This window comes from Chenopodium quinoa, unplaced genomic scaffold, assembly GCF_001683475.1.
Source record: "Chenopodium quinoa cultivar QQ74 unplaced genomic scaffold, ASM168347v1, whole genome shotgun sequence".
In the NCBI taxonomy this organism is placed as follows: Eukaryota; Viridiplantae; Streptophyta; class Magnoliopsida; order Caryophyllales; family Amaranthaceae; genus Chenopodium; species Chenopodium quinoa.
The window spans coordinates 4,300,977-4,315,266 of record NW_018744626.1 but is presented as its reverse complement, the minus strand read 5'-3'; the positions used below and the strand labels follow the sequence as shown (position 1 = coordinate 4,315,266).

General features: G+C 29.3%; 3 protein-coding genes across 3 annotated transcripts; all 3 read right to left on the bottom strand.

Moving 5' to 3' along the window:
* Window positions 1-3,222: 3,222 nt before the first annotated feature.
* Window positions 3,223-4,928, bottom strand: LOC110700801 (gibberellin-regulated protein 6-like). The gene is made up of 3 exons (XM_021878395.1): window positions 4,708-4,928; window positions 4,552-4,600; window positions 3,223-3,604 (listed from the first exon to the last, which is right to left on the bottom strand). Exons 1-3 carry the CDS (start codon window positions 4,771-4,773, stop codon window positions 3,423-3,425), a joined length of 297 nt encoding a protein of 98 aa, XP_021734087.1. The 5' UTR covers window positions 4,774-4,928; the 3' UTR covers window positions 3,223-3,422.
* Window positions 4,929-7,625: 2,697 nt separating this feature from the next.
* Window positions 7,626-8,720, bottom strand: LOC110700800 (gibberellin-regulated protein 6-like). Its single transcript, XM_021878394.1, has 3 exons — window positions 8,480-8,720; window positions 8,336-8,384; window positions 7,626-8,151 (listed from the first exon to the last, which is right to left on the bottom strand). The coding sequence occupies exons 1-3, from the start codon at window positions 8,543-8,545 to the stop codon at window positions 7,970-7,972; spliced, it is 297 nt and encodes a 98-aa protein (XP_021734086.1). The 5' UTR covers window positions 8,546-8,720; the 3' UTR covers window positions 7,626-7,969.
* A 3,651-nt stretch (window positions 8,721-12,371) lies between these two features.
* LOC110700595 (gibberellin-regulated protein 6-like) lies at window positions 12,372-14,041 on the bottom strand. The gene is made up of 3 exons (XM_021878154.1): window positions 13,890-14,041; window positions 13,719-13,767; window positions 12,372-12,955 (listed from the first exon to the last, which is right to left on the bottom strand). Exons 1-3 carry the CDS (start codon window positions 13,944-13,946, stop codon window positions 12,774-12,776), a joined length of 288 nt encoding a protein of 95 aa, XP_021733846.1. The 5' UTR covers window positions 13,947-14,041; the 3' UTR covers window positions 12,372-12,773.
* Between the last annotated feature and the right edge of the window lie 249 nt (window positions 14,042-14,290).

Here is a 14,290-nt window from a genome sequence, read left to right as displayed (position 1 = left end):
TCAGTTCAACTCAATTCAATAAATTAGAATACGCCTAAGGCAAATAAATAGAGATGAATAATGCGACATAGTGTTACACACATTTTTTATTTATTAGACATACAATACTAGGGAGAGCTAATTGTGCCACCAAAATTCTCCACAAGACAGTTAATTATGTACTCTGTATAAATCAATAGAATACTAAGATCTTGTTCGTTTGAACCTATTTCAAATTAGGTCACTTTAATCTGATCAACATAACTCAACTTAGGTTCTGTTCTCATTGACTGAAATGAGTTGAACCGAACTTATTAGAGCTGAACTTAACCGAAATGAATATTTTATGAGAGAAGTAAATTAGGAGCTGAAGTAAACTGAACTTATTAGAGCTAAACTGAAATGAAAATAATCTCAGTCTGAGTTCATTTTTCAACTTTAATTCAGTTCAGTTTAGTTTAGTCAACTCAAAAGAACAAAGCCTAATACAAAATGTGTGTTAGCTAGTGTCTAAACATCCATCACAATCATGTTAAACTGCTTGTAATTAAGTTGTATTTAGGTAAGTAAAATCCATAATACTCCTTAATTGTATCAAGCTAGGCAAAATTAGGAGGTGATAAATAATTCATTAATGGTCCTAAATAAAATTTAGGCAAACGAAGAATGATGAAAGGTGAAGCTTATAATTGCATCTAGTGCTAGGGCCCATTTAAGAGTAGAGAGTGGAAGAATGTGCTCCCATATGAAGTTAAGCACATGCAATACTAGTATAATGCAAGTACATTCATGAATGACGCCCAAAAGGAAATGGAAATTCAAAGTTATGTTCGATCTGTTTCATTCTGTTTTGGATATTGTTTTCATGTGACCAGCCTAAAAGCTCATATCGTACGAAATAGTATATTGGAGCTTTTTTTTTTTTTTTTTTTTTTTTTCTTTATGGAATTCAATTTAACTATTCGATCTACTTTACGGATATTTTCAAGAAGAGAATGCTACTCGTATTTCATTATCAAAATAATTATTAGGTACACGTTAGACATTTATCATGCATTTACATATACGTAGTAGATATCATCAAACAAGATTATTTGTTTGTGAAATTTAGAAAGATATTTTTATTTCTAAAATAAATTAGAGATATTTATAGGATTTCTATTGTTTTTTTTGGAGTGAATAGGATTTTAAGATTTTAGTAGAAATATCTTTGTTCTTTTTTTTTGTAGCGCGTTTCTGGTGCGGCTGGCCGCACGGTGCCGCAAGGTGCTATATTAGTAACCCTTCTAGTAACCCCTCAAGTAACCCCATTTAAGTAACCCCTAACTAACTTGGTAATCCCTAGTCACCCCTGACTGACCTGGTAACCCCTAGTAACCCCCAACCTAGTAACCCTTGACCAAGTAACCCCTGACTGACTTGGTAACCCCTAGTAACCCCTGATCGACCTAGTAACCCCAAGTAACCCCTAACCGACCTAGTAACCCTTAGTAACCTCCTACCTAGTAACCCCTAACCGACCTAGTAACCCCCTACCTAGTAATCCCTAACCGATCTAGTAACCCCGAACCAACCTAGTAACCCCTAGTAGCCCCCGACCTAGTAACCATTAACACACACCCAAACCCACCATAACCACCATCAACACCAACCTTTCTCAACCGCCATCCTCAAAACCTTAAACTCCACCACACCTCCACCAACTCCCGTACCACTAATAATCATTAAAATTGTTAAAAAAAAATATTAATCAAAAATCGCCTAAAAAATCATCAAATTCTTCGAAAATTTTGGAGTATAACTTACCTTTGCATTTGAGACCAAAATTCTGTACGAGTTTATTGTTCTTTACCTCATTCCATTCAAATTTTCTTCAATTTGTTCTTTTGTCATAATAGGGTTCGTAGTTGCAAAAATTCTAATCAAATTGGTCACTTCAACTTGTTTATATGTAAGTTTGACTAAAATTTGTTGAATTTGAGAAAAAGTAGAACAAAATTGCTTGAATTTTGGAGTAGTTACAATAGATTTTAGAGAAAAATTGATGGTTTTAAGAGAGAGAAGATGATGGGAGTGTGAAAAGTGTTTGAGGAGAGAGAAAATCAAGATGTCTTTTTTTTTTTCTAAGCTTGGAGAAGAAGAAAAGAGGAGAGAGAAAAAGAATTAAAAAAATAAAAAATAAAATTATGGATGGTCGCACGGTGTGGCCAACCACATATGAAATTTTGTGTTTTTTTGTCTCCCCCCCCCCTCTCTCATTCTTTTTTTTTTTTAATATTTTTTTTGAATTTAATTCTTTAGGTCAAAAATGCATATAGGATGTATCTGTTTACAAAGAAAAACGAGGAATACCCAGTTAATTCCCCAGATAAACAAAATTTGTTTATCTGGGGTATAATTGTCTTTTCAAGTACTAGTATATGCGTCTTTTCATGTACTAGTTCAGGGGTACATGTATAATTTCCTCACCAAACAGTAAAAGCAAAAAGCAAACAGTAATTGGACAGCTCACCAAAAGTACCGAATAAATGACCCTGCTTTTTCAATATATATTTACAAAAATGCCATCAGATTAACAAAAATTTGTTTATCTGGCAGATTAACTTGTATTTTCCCAAGAAAATTAACATTAATTATACTTTTCCACTCTATTGAAATTACATATAGAAAATATTGTGTGCTTGAATAATATTAATTCAAACTAATTATTACTATGGAGTATATGGTATATTGATACATAAGTCACTCTGTAACTTTTTTTTTTTTTTTGACAATCACTCTGTAACTTACTTACTTACATGTCCCTGATTTAGTTTTTTAAACGGATTTTCTTTGGATGTCCCTTACTCCCTTACATGCATAAGCACGTATCTATGTAACATTATTCTTTAATGTACTTTCTTCTTCACAAAATCAGCGACAATATCACGTAATATCCTACGGAAGCAATGTTTAATCACTAACTATATACTTATTCCATATTACCAGCAAGTAGATAACATGCATGGTTTTATATTTTTGTGCTTTGGTTAAGTGTTATTCATGTTTAATTAATTATTGATTTTCCCCTCTGTTATGTTATGTTAAGTGTTATTCATGTTATGAATTTACAATAATAACAACCGAGCTATAATTATACCAATATTGAAAGAACATTTTGGAATTGTATATATAAATGTAATATAACGATCAATCCATTGAACAATTTAATTGCCATATAACGCTCTCAATTGAAGGGTTTACAACAAATATACCCCTTAATGAAGCGATGGGATGATTAGCTAATAAGGAAGTAGTGATTCGTAGTAATAATTCGAAATCACAATATAAAAGTTTACATATTCTAGTACTAACTAATACTTAATTAGTACTAGCTCATAAAAATAAGCATAATATAGTAATTAAGTACGTATATAGCTAGTAATTTTAGAATTTCATATTAATTAAGGGCACTTGGGGCCACCTAACTTAGTCTTCCAGTTGTTGTAGCAAGGGCAGACTTCTTTGTTGGCAAATGTACCTGGTGGAACGCAAAGGCATTTTGCGCAGCACTTGTTGCAAAAGAACTTGCATTCTTCGGTTTTTCTAGCCTTTGAGCACCTTTGCTTACAACGTCCCGGGCATTCTGTTCAAATTCATAACCAAATCAATTTAGTAATGTTACAAATGTTCCCGAATATATTCCCAAAACTATATCCGCAATATATGTAGGCAGTGGCGGATCCAGGATTTTACGGGTGCTAGGTCACCATTACCCATCAACCGCATACCAATCATAATTAATGCATTAATATTCTAAAAGTTAATTAAAAAAAGACATTCCAAAAATATTAAATGTTACGGGGAAGGGGAAGGATAATGACAAGTCGCTAATGAAACTACCAAAAATTTTTCGAACAATGACTTTAACAATTTACCAGTTTGAGAACTAAGTAGGTAGTGGTAGATATATGTAAAAAGGAAAAAAAAAAACAAAAAAAAACGTTGTCCTTAGGAGTCATACCCATAACCTTTGGCAAAATTTACAATGCCTCCCACCATTACAACACTAAGCACTTACTTGTATAATTACATTATGTTTAGTCTAAAAATATGAAGCCTCCACCATTAGACTACGGAGTACATATCATTATCAATTGCAATATTTAATATTTAAACCTTCTCTGTTTTTGTGCTAGGTCACATGACCCACCGTGCAAAGGGTGGCTCCGCCACTGTTTGTAGGACTTAGCTAGGCCAATACGGAATTTCGTGATTAAAATGTTTAATTATGACTCCTTTTTACATTTTGGTAACGTTTGAAGTTAGCATGTTTTTATTAAGATCATGATGCTTGTCTCGTTTAGCAGAATTATAACAAAATTTCACGGACAAAAATAGGATCAAGAATTCAAGATATAAACTATTAAGACAAGAGATTATATAATTTTATGATGGTAGTAATGTTAAATTGTCACGTATGCATGCATGCACAAGTCGTTCCTAGTCATTTCACAACATTCATAGACTCGGCATTAAAGAGTACGTAAAAAAACAATTTTGTGACGTGAAAACATAAGCTCTATAACTTACGAGAAAGCTTCAAACTGTTATTCCCATAGTAGTTGGTCCCAGCAAAAGCCTGACAAAATCAAGAAATTGATATTAGTATAAGCTACAAATTAAAGTTACAATCTATTTCATTAAAGAAAATAATATCTTAAAATTGGTCTGGCTATATATAATTACCTCAGAGACAAGCATAGCAACAACGAGGAAAGCCAAAAGCAATGACATAGCCTTAATATTGGCCATTTTGCTACAAATTAAAGGAGAGAAAAGAAGAGGAATTTTAAGGTTATTTTTATGAATGAATAACAAGAGAAAGCTAAGATTTTTGGATGTTTAGGTTTGTAGTTTAGAAGGGGTATTTATAGATTTTTTTTGGTACAAATTACTAAATTAGGAAACTTCACATGAAATAATGAACCAAAGTATAGTTAAGCATGCATGCATTGACTTTCGGTTAGCGGCCATTTTCTTATGTTCCTTTCCCCGCTAATATCGCTGACCTCCTCTTGCGGAGAGTTGTGTTAGTGTAGGCTGGTTAATTATTTTTGAGACGAAGTAAGATTATAAGTAAAAAAGTTATCATGTAAAATCTTCATAGATTCTTTTCTACACATAATTTCTTATTATCAAAATTTTATACTTCAATTATTTATTAAAAACCAAAAAATTTAATTACTAAATATACATATTCTCTATAAGTATTTCCTTCATTTTCAAATAATTGTTTAAAATTTTGTTGGTACTTAATTAATTGGAAGATTCACCTCCTCCAACCCAAGAGATGAGGTTCCGATCATTACTAATACAAGTACATACATTTTTTGAATATCACCTTTTCATTTCTTGTTTTCATATCTTAAGTTCTTTTTCTGGGATAATTCCATATACTTTTTTTATTAGTCAAATTTTTAACTCTTAAATTATTTTTTCAATATCTATAAAAATATGGATCAGAGTAACCTACATTATATTATCCATATTATATTAACACTTAATTAATATATGCATGGTCAATTTTAAGAGGTTAATGATTTGATGCATGTCTTTTTGAAAAAGGGAATAAAGATTCATAAAGTAGCTTCCTTAGTCGTAGACTTGTAGTTAGTATACATTACGCAAGATGAACATTAAGTTGTTTAAAAAAAAAAAAAAATTCTTAATAATACATCAATGTGCAGTAAGTGTTATAACATCTTTTCTTTGATTAATCAGTTGCTTTACGATCCAATATATGCATTAAATTATGATTTTGTGAATTTTAAACACAGTACACCTTATTAAGATACAGAATAAATGTTTTTTTAGGAAAATACAAAATTAATATGTAAGATACCAAAGTTTACATCAATAATGCAGGTTTTCTAAAGTTACCAATTTTCCAAATACAACCATTAGATGAAAAACATCCACGTGACTACAAAGAAACGTGAGATTGCCTCTCTTATAAGACTGTATTTTTGAATAAAAGGATATTACTTACACAGTGTAAGATCTATTTGAAAGTCTTGATCATTATAATTTTTTAATTTGATTCAATATGTTTTGCATTTGTTAAATTTAAATTTCTGTATAGATTTGGTATGATATTATTTTTTATTATTGAAATAATATTACTATTCACAAAAAAATAAATAAATAAAGGTTAAAGATCTTTTTTACTCATTCATTCAATAATAATAATAATAATAATAATAATAATAATAATAATAATAATAATAATAATAATAATATTCTTGTATTCTTTTAAGTGATCTTTTTTTTTTTTAATATATAAATATAGTATATATATACGCATGAGATTGTTATATACACCCGGGTGTACGGTAGACACAAGGGTTTTTGTTTATTCATTTGATGATAAAATGAGCTATAATCATCAAAATGAGCAAAAAATACTCTTGAGTACACCGTGCATCCAGGTGTATAAAACCACTTCTAGTTATGTATAAAAAGTAGTCTTATTCAACTTATATGATGTGGACCTCTCCCTACATTTATTATTTTTTTTTTCTCACGACGACATTGCACTTCATCCAACTGAATTCCTTAATATATATGCATGTCAAAACTCAAAACCTAACATGAAGATATTGTCATGAGCAAAAGGGGAAAGTAGTCAGGCGTCTAATTAGTTTTCGTGATTATATCATTGAACCTCTATTGTACCTCATCTATATAAGCTATTTAAGCTACTGACGATTATAAGAGATTATATATTCTGTCTCACTTGTATACTTTTAGCTATATTATTATTCCACTTTATTCACCTTAACTTCTCTAATAAGAAACCTTTCTCATTCAATAATCTTAAATCTTAATCAATTTATTTAGTTTTTTAAAAAAATGTAAAACATTCATCATGTTGTCTCATACGGAGTATATGGTACAGAAGTCTCCTCTATGTCTTTAATTATGCAATAATTCAGATCTTTGAATAAGACCATGTTGTAATTAGTTTAAAAAAGAATAACGTAAACACGTATCTTTGTATGATTAGTGTACTTTCTTCTTCATATAAATAGGCGACAACGAACATTACGTAATATTCTAGGAAGTAATGTTTGATTATAAATTAATTATAAATTAATTATTCTCCATATTATGTACGATCGAGTAGATAACATGGTGGTGATCGATTCATATCGATCCTTAATGTTTAATATATTTTTTTAGTGTTTTGATCAGGTTTAATGTTATAATGTTTTAATAAGAGAGTTTTGCCTCAGGGAATATTGGTTTAGCATGTTTTAGCATGGATTTAGTACTTCTTAGATCTATAATATTCTGTTTAATTTTGTTCCGAGTACTAATTAATCACTTAAGATACACGAATAACTGAAGATGATCATATTTTCATATTTTGTTGCCTCGTTCTTTCTCTAAGTATTTGGCATTTAAATGATTTTCTATGAGCTACTTAACTTAATTAGAGCCATTTTGCAGATATTAGTGTAATGAACTTTAAAAACAATAAAATCCGATTCATAATGATACATGTAAAAAAAAAAAAAAAAAAAAAAAAAAAAAAAAAAAAAAAAACCTCTTGGATCAGAATATTATCATTTTTTTAAAATAACCATTCCAACAAACAATAATTGCCAAATATAAAAAATAATAGAAAATGGCCAGAAATATTTGCCCTATAACGCTCTCAATAAAAGGGTTTACAAGAAATATACCCTTCAATGAAGCGATGGCATAAATTAAAATTACAATTCAAAATAAAAACATTCTAGTACGTACTAAATTAAAGCTTAATAAGTACTAGTTCACAAAATCACAATGTACGTAACAATACATAAATAGTAATTGATAGATGATATATTTCGATATGATTTGTCAAAATATATCCTCTATCATTAATATTAGAGCTTTATGTAGCCTCAAATTAAAATTAAGTCAATTCGGATAGTTTTATTAAGAAGATTAAGAAATGAAATTAAGGGCACTTTGGTCCACCTCTCTTGGTCTTCCAGTTGTTGTAGCAAGGGCAGAGTTCTTTGTAGCCAAAGGTACCTGGTGGAACACAAAGGCATGTTCGGCAGCACTTGTTGCAAAAGAAGTTGCATTCCTCGGTTTTACGAGCCTTTGAGCACCTTTTAGCACAACGTCCAGGGCATTCTGTTTCAATTTCATGAAACTAATGTTAATTGTCACGTATGCATGCATGCGTTATTCCTAGTAATTTAATTTCACAAAATTCATAGCAAACTCAAAATAAAAAGAATATAATTTATAAAGTGTGGCGTGAAAACATATATGAGTATATTACTTATATAAATAGTATATAATTTTTGTTACTTACGAGCAAGTGTCAAACTGTTATTCCCATAGTAGTTGGTCCTAGCAAAAGCCTGTTGACATATTACGAAATCAATATTAGTATGCTAATAATAATAATTGTACTTAATTAATTAAAGGAAGAATGTCTTAAATTGGCCATAATTACCTCGGAGACAAGCATAGCAACAACAAGGAAAGCCAAAAGCAATGACATAGCCTTAATATTGGCCATTTTGCTACAAATTAAAGGAGAGAAAAGAAAAGGATTTTGAGGTTATTGTTATGTAAAAATAACAAGAGAAAGAATTGTGGATGATTAGGTTTGTGTTTAAGAAGGGGTATTTATAGATTTTTTTTTGGTACAATTATTAAATTAGGAAGACTCATATGAAATAAGCCAAAGTATAGTTAAGCATGCATGCATTGACTTTTTGGTTAGAGGCCATTTTCATATGTCCCTTTCTCCGCTAATATCGCTGACCTCCTCTTGTGAAGAGTTATGTTAGTGTAGGCTGGCTAATTAATCAACTATTAATTAATATTAATCATATTTGATTATTGGAGTATTGAAGTAAACTGTAATAATGTTCATTCATCATCCAAAAATAGTCGTAATCATATACGTACTAAAATCTCCTATCTTCAATTTTAAGCTTTGTTGGTTACCGGCTTACCACACCTTGTTAGATTTGGGAATGGTTTAAAATAAATGATTCTCTCAATTTATGTATGTATATACTACTTGTGGTAAATTTGTAATCAAATACGTATTACACAGTCCGATCCATCTACTCATCTAGTCAATTTGGTCATATACATTTATAGTTGGTCATATACATTTATAGTTACAAAACGAGGCACAAATTGTATGTACGATGATGTCCTTTTGTTTTATGTAGACAAGGTACGAGACACACGCTACGCGTGTACACTATAGGAAATTTATTAAGTTACTCATAATATTGTTATTGTGGATTTTTTCGAAAATCAATACTTACATAAACTTTAGATTTAAGAACGAAGACATCTACTCCACTTCGTATACCTCAGTTAACCTTAAAAAATATTGTTGATCGTTGAGTTTTTATATAAAAGATTGAAAATTATAGAGTAAACATCTACAGTAATAATAGTACGTATATAGAAAATTAGATAGATGTATAATTTTTCCTTTTATTTTTTAAATAAATTTTAAGGTTCTTTATTCTTTGTAATGTAGATTATTTTTTTGAGGGAACTATATTCCTTTTTTTTTGTTATTATTTTTTATTTTTAATAAAATCATGATGTAGTTATCTTTCAACAAAGTTTAAGGTGGTTTTTTTCAATTAAAAAAAAAAGTAAATGGGGTTTGTGGTTAGTTACCTTTTTTTTATTTATAAAAAGTAGATAATTTTTGTTTGTTTTTAGTGATAATAATTCTGGTGAGTGGGTAGTTAGTTTTTAGGTTTTAGGTTTTTTTTATTTTATTTTATTTGAAAGAATAGATTTTTTTTTTGAGCAGTTATGAATGATTTTTTTTTTTCATTTTTAAAAAAAATATTAATTAATGGATAAGTAGTTTTGTAAATTGAGAAGGGCATTTTGGAAAAAGATAAATTTATCACCCAAAAGGCCCTTTCTCTTTATATAGTAGTATAGATAAGTGTAATACATAAGTGAAGGGGCAAATTATACCTTTTTTTTTTTTTGTTAAAGGGGTGCAAATAGACCAAATTATATATATATGGTCATAATGAGGCTCAATTTTTGCATGTTTGCAAATTAAAGATTAAATCCCTAGTTAAAAGTGTTGGAAAGATTACTAGGGAATACATTAAAATCATTGTATGTATCAAACAAAGCTTGAATTGAATCACGAGTTTTTAAATGTCTATGATCACTCCAAACATGTCCGATATGGGTGTTGAAGATTTTAACGGTCCGATTTGAAGGTGTATTACTGGTCAGTCTTTGACTTTTGAATCATCAAATTATCGGTTCAAGTGGTCTTGGATCAATGTGCATGCAAGAGCACACATATATTGATGCATAAAAAAAGAAAATTTAGAGGGTTGTTTAATGAGTATAGTGACCTAATGTGAACTGAAGTTCTGAACGTTTTGCCTTCAATTAATCAGAGCAAATTTTAGGAATGTATTTTAGGGTAGTTTTATGGGAACTTTTTACAACAATTTCTCATACCTAACTATATATACCAACATGTCAATTTTGGCCGTTGTATTGTTAGTTTTGTTACCCAAAAAAACCAATAGTTAAATAGAGGTGCATAGGTTAATTATGATTCTATCATACGTATCATATTAACAAAACATTGAATTTACCTAATATTGTATCTTTTTTGAAAAGGGAAGATGTACAAATAGTTAACAGTTATACTATACTAGTTTGTGTCCGGGCGATACCCGGATTGTCTTAAACTTTTTTGCTTGAAGGTTAAATACGATATTATAACTCCATTTTGATTACGTAACATTTTTAGACATTCGATATCATATCGCTTATTTATATAATAGTGTACTTTTTGTAGTATTATTTGTAAATAAATATCTATATTATTATTAACTTGATATTTTTTTTATTGCACTTAAATTATTTTTAATAAACATATTATAAATGGATCTCATTTCAAAGAACTTTTTAAACGAATTTTATGATGGGAATAGTATTGAGTTATAAGATCTTTATAAAAAGTTATAATTAAACAAAATTTGTTTATTTGGGGGTATAATTGTTTTTTCAAATACCAGTGAAGGGGTATATGCGTCTTTTCATGTACTAGTTGAGGGGTACATGTGTAATTTTCTCACCAAACAGTAAAAGCAAAAGGCAAACAGTAATTGGACAACTCACCAAAAGTACTGAATAAATGACCCTACTTTTTTAATATATTTACAAAAATGCCATCAGATTAACAAAAATTCATTTATCTGATTAACTTGTATTTTCCCATTAATTTTGTATATATGAAATATTAAAAATATATCGATAATAAAACACTATACAACATTTGTATCTTAAAAAATCTATCCAAAATTCGCTTAGTTAGCATCCTATGTGTCACAACAATACCTATTTAACGCATACGTGGCTCGACACTTGACAAAAAATTGGAATGTCGAGTGTCGAAGTCTTGTGGCCACTGCAAGACCGGCTTCATATATTAGTGATATGATATGTACTTCTTTGTTCTTACCCAAATATTAAAGGAAAGTAATAAAAAATTTACAGGTATTGTCGATATTTACAACACTTAGTTGTGCTTGCGGCATATAAACATCATACCATTCATATGTATACATCAATTTTAAATTGGTACTCTGTATATAGTTTGATAATTTTATGATATAATTACGTGTCAATTGGTGTAATATAATCAATAGTTACTAATATAATCATTTTACTAAGGCCTTGCTCACTTTAACATATTCAAATAATAAATAGTGAAAATAATTTTACTTTAGAAAATTAGGTTAAGTCAGTATAATAAGTTTAGTTCAATAAAATAAGTTTTAATTAGAAAAAATCTAAAAAATTTATACTAGTCGTTGAAATATTACTACCATAACATTTTAATGATCATATACTTCATAAGTGACGTCATAATTGAGCTAATTAAGACGTATTTTTATTGATTCTCTATTATATTTATTCTTAAAGTAAGTTATTTAACTGGTTAAAATATTTTTTTTTACTAAACTCGATTTAATAGTACTTAATATCACTTATTTTCACTAAATATTATTTGAATATGGTGAAGAGAACAGGGCATAAATGATCAGTAACCAAAGTTTCTTAGTTCTAAAGTCTTAATTCAATGACCCTATAAATAAAAATAGTTAGTGCTTACTGAAACCATATATTGTTGGTGTTGTTGAAGCTAATTTTATCTTAAATTTATTGTAAAAACGACATTTATCCATATAGAGAGCAATAATTATTCATAAGCTAATATTTTAATTTTGGGTGTAAAATTCCAAGTTATTATAATTGTATTGGTTCCTAAATCGAGAATTATAAGTATATCATAATATGATTCAAATCAGGATGAAAAAGCATTGAATTGAATGATAAGCAATGTTTAAAATTATATAAATTCAAACAGAATACAAAATGGCCAAAAATTATAGTCGTCCAATCACGCTCTCGATTGTGGGGTTTACAAATATAGACCCCAAAATGGAGCATCGGATTAATCAGCCAGTGAAGTAATAACACGTAACACAACGACAAATAAAAAAAAAAAAAAAAAAAAAGTTGCACACATACATATTTTAGTATACTAAAGAACTTAGTAGTAGATGATAGAATTTGTACGTCCTTCATCTTGGAAATACCCTACGTAGTCCGCCCATTAGGGCATTATATAGATTACCTACTAAGTAGATTTCAATCTCGTTTTCCGGCCTTCAAAACTAAAGAGTAGGAATTTATTACTATTAAGAAGAACGTGAAGGTAATTAAGGGCACTTGGGGCCTCCCCTCTTGGTCTTCCAGTTGTTGTAGCAAGGGCAGAGATATTTGTAACCAAAGGTACCTGGTGGAACACAAAGGCATGTTCGGCAACACTTATTGCAAAAGAACTTGCATTCCTCGGTTTTTCGAGCTTTTGAGCACCTTTTCTTACATCGCTTCGGGCATTCTGCTCATTTTCATATCCAAATAATATTATTAATGTAACAAATATAAAGTTCACTACAGAATTGTTAAGAATTTACTAAAAAACTAAAGATATAAATTGTGCTTTGACATAAAAATGATGATTGTTGTGTAACAATAAATAAAAACTACATACATTTTATAAGACAATCACAAACTAATTTAGTTTTGTAAGCTTAAAGGTATAAGGTCAATGTGTGAGATGAATATTATTTTAGTTTTAAGGTCATTAAGATACTTATGCTGTATACTTGTATCAACAAATTGGCACTATTCTATTGGCTTTAGATTTCTATAGAAATATGTGCATGCATGTGTGAGTCATTTAATGAAACTTTAGTTAAAAAAACTTTAATAATCTACATAATATAAAATTTAAAATCCATTTGTGAAGGATGTACGAAATGTAGAAGTATAATAATGTATAGGAGAACATTTTCTTTGAATAAAACTTTTTTCTTTAGAATCATATTTGCAATCACAATATATACGTACCAGTTACCTTACTTTAGAATCATATTCGCAATTATAATATTAATACAAAAATGTAATATTATTATGCGTTTGTATTATATATTGTTAGTTTTTTTTTTTTTGATAAAATGTACTTACATGTATCTGTTTATATTGCGTGGTTGACATTATGACATATACAAAATGAGAAGAACAAAAAAAAATTTAATTTGTGTCACATAAAATGATAAAATGTATAAAAGAACATTATATTAATTGTATTGTTTACTTACGGTAAAGCTTCAAACTCCCATTTCCGTATTGGTAATGCCTTGCGAAAGCCTAGAAATAAGACAAAAAAAATAACGCAAAACAACCAAAAATTAGCTTGTTTGTTTTTAAGAATGTACTCCATTTATGTAACAAATGCCTCAAACTAAAGAATAAGGTATAAACAAAATTACCTCAGTGGCAAGCATGGAAAGAACAAGGAGAGCCAAAAGCATAGAAAGGGCCTTCATACTGCCCTTTTTGCTTCAAACTTAGGAAGGGAAGTTTTTGAGGGAGTTTTGAAAAAAAATTAACTAAAGTATTTGAGCTCACTTAATGTGGAATGCCTAGGTTAGTGTTCTTAATGGAGTATTTATAGAGTAATTAGTTGTAATTAACTAAGTTTGGAAGCCCTATATGAACATACTATACTTTTGCATTGACTTTTAGTTAATGGTCTTGCTATTAACGTTACAAGCCCATAACTGTCCTTTGATTCTCCCGCCAATATCGCTGAGCTTGTCTTGTGAAGTTGTGAGGAGTAGTGTAACTTAGGTTAGTAACTATGTTGAAAATAATTAGGTTATCTAATCTA

Bases quoted from the DNA above. Each gene is read 5' to 3' on its own strand.
- LOC110700800 (XM_021878394.1), bottom strand. From the start codon at position 8,545: ATGGCCAATATTAAGGCTATGTCATTGCTTTTGGCTTTCCTTGTTGTT. The intron at 8,385-8,479 runs GTAATTATGGCC...ATATGTCAACAG, and splicing joins TTGCTATGCTTGTCTCCGAG to GCTTTTGCTAGGACCAACTA. The intron at 8,152-8,335 runs GTAAGTAACAAA...AAATTGAAACAG, and splicing joins TAACAGTTTGACACTTGCTC to AATGCCCTGGACGTTGTGCT.
- LOC110700595 (XM_021878154.1), bottom strand. From the start codon at position 13,946: ATGAAGGCCCTTTCTATGCTTTTGGCTCTCCTTGTTCTTTCCATGCTT. The intron at 13,768-13,889 runs GTAATTTTGTTT...TCTTATTTCTAG, and splicing joins TTTCCATGCTTGCCACTGAG to GCTTTCGCAAGGCATTACCA. The intron at 12,956-13,718 runs GTAAGTAAACAA...GAAAATGAGCAG, and splicing joins TGGGAGTTTGAAGCTTTACC to AATGCCCGAAGCGATGTAAG.
- LOC110700801 (XM_021878395.1), bottom strand. From the start codon at position 4,773: ATGGCCAATATTAAGGCTATGTCATTGCTTTTGGCTTTCCTCGTTGTT. The intron at 4,601-4,707 runs GTAATTATATAT...TGATTTTGTCAG, and splicing joins TTGCTATGCTTGTCTCTGAG to GCTTTTGCTGGGACCAACTA. The intron at 3,605-4,551 runs GTAAGTTATAGA...GAATTTGAACAG, and splicing joins TAACAGTTTGAAGCTTTCTC to AATGCCCGGGACGTTGTAAG.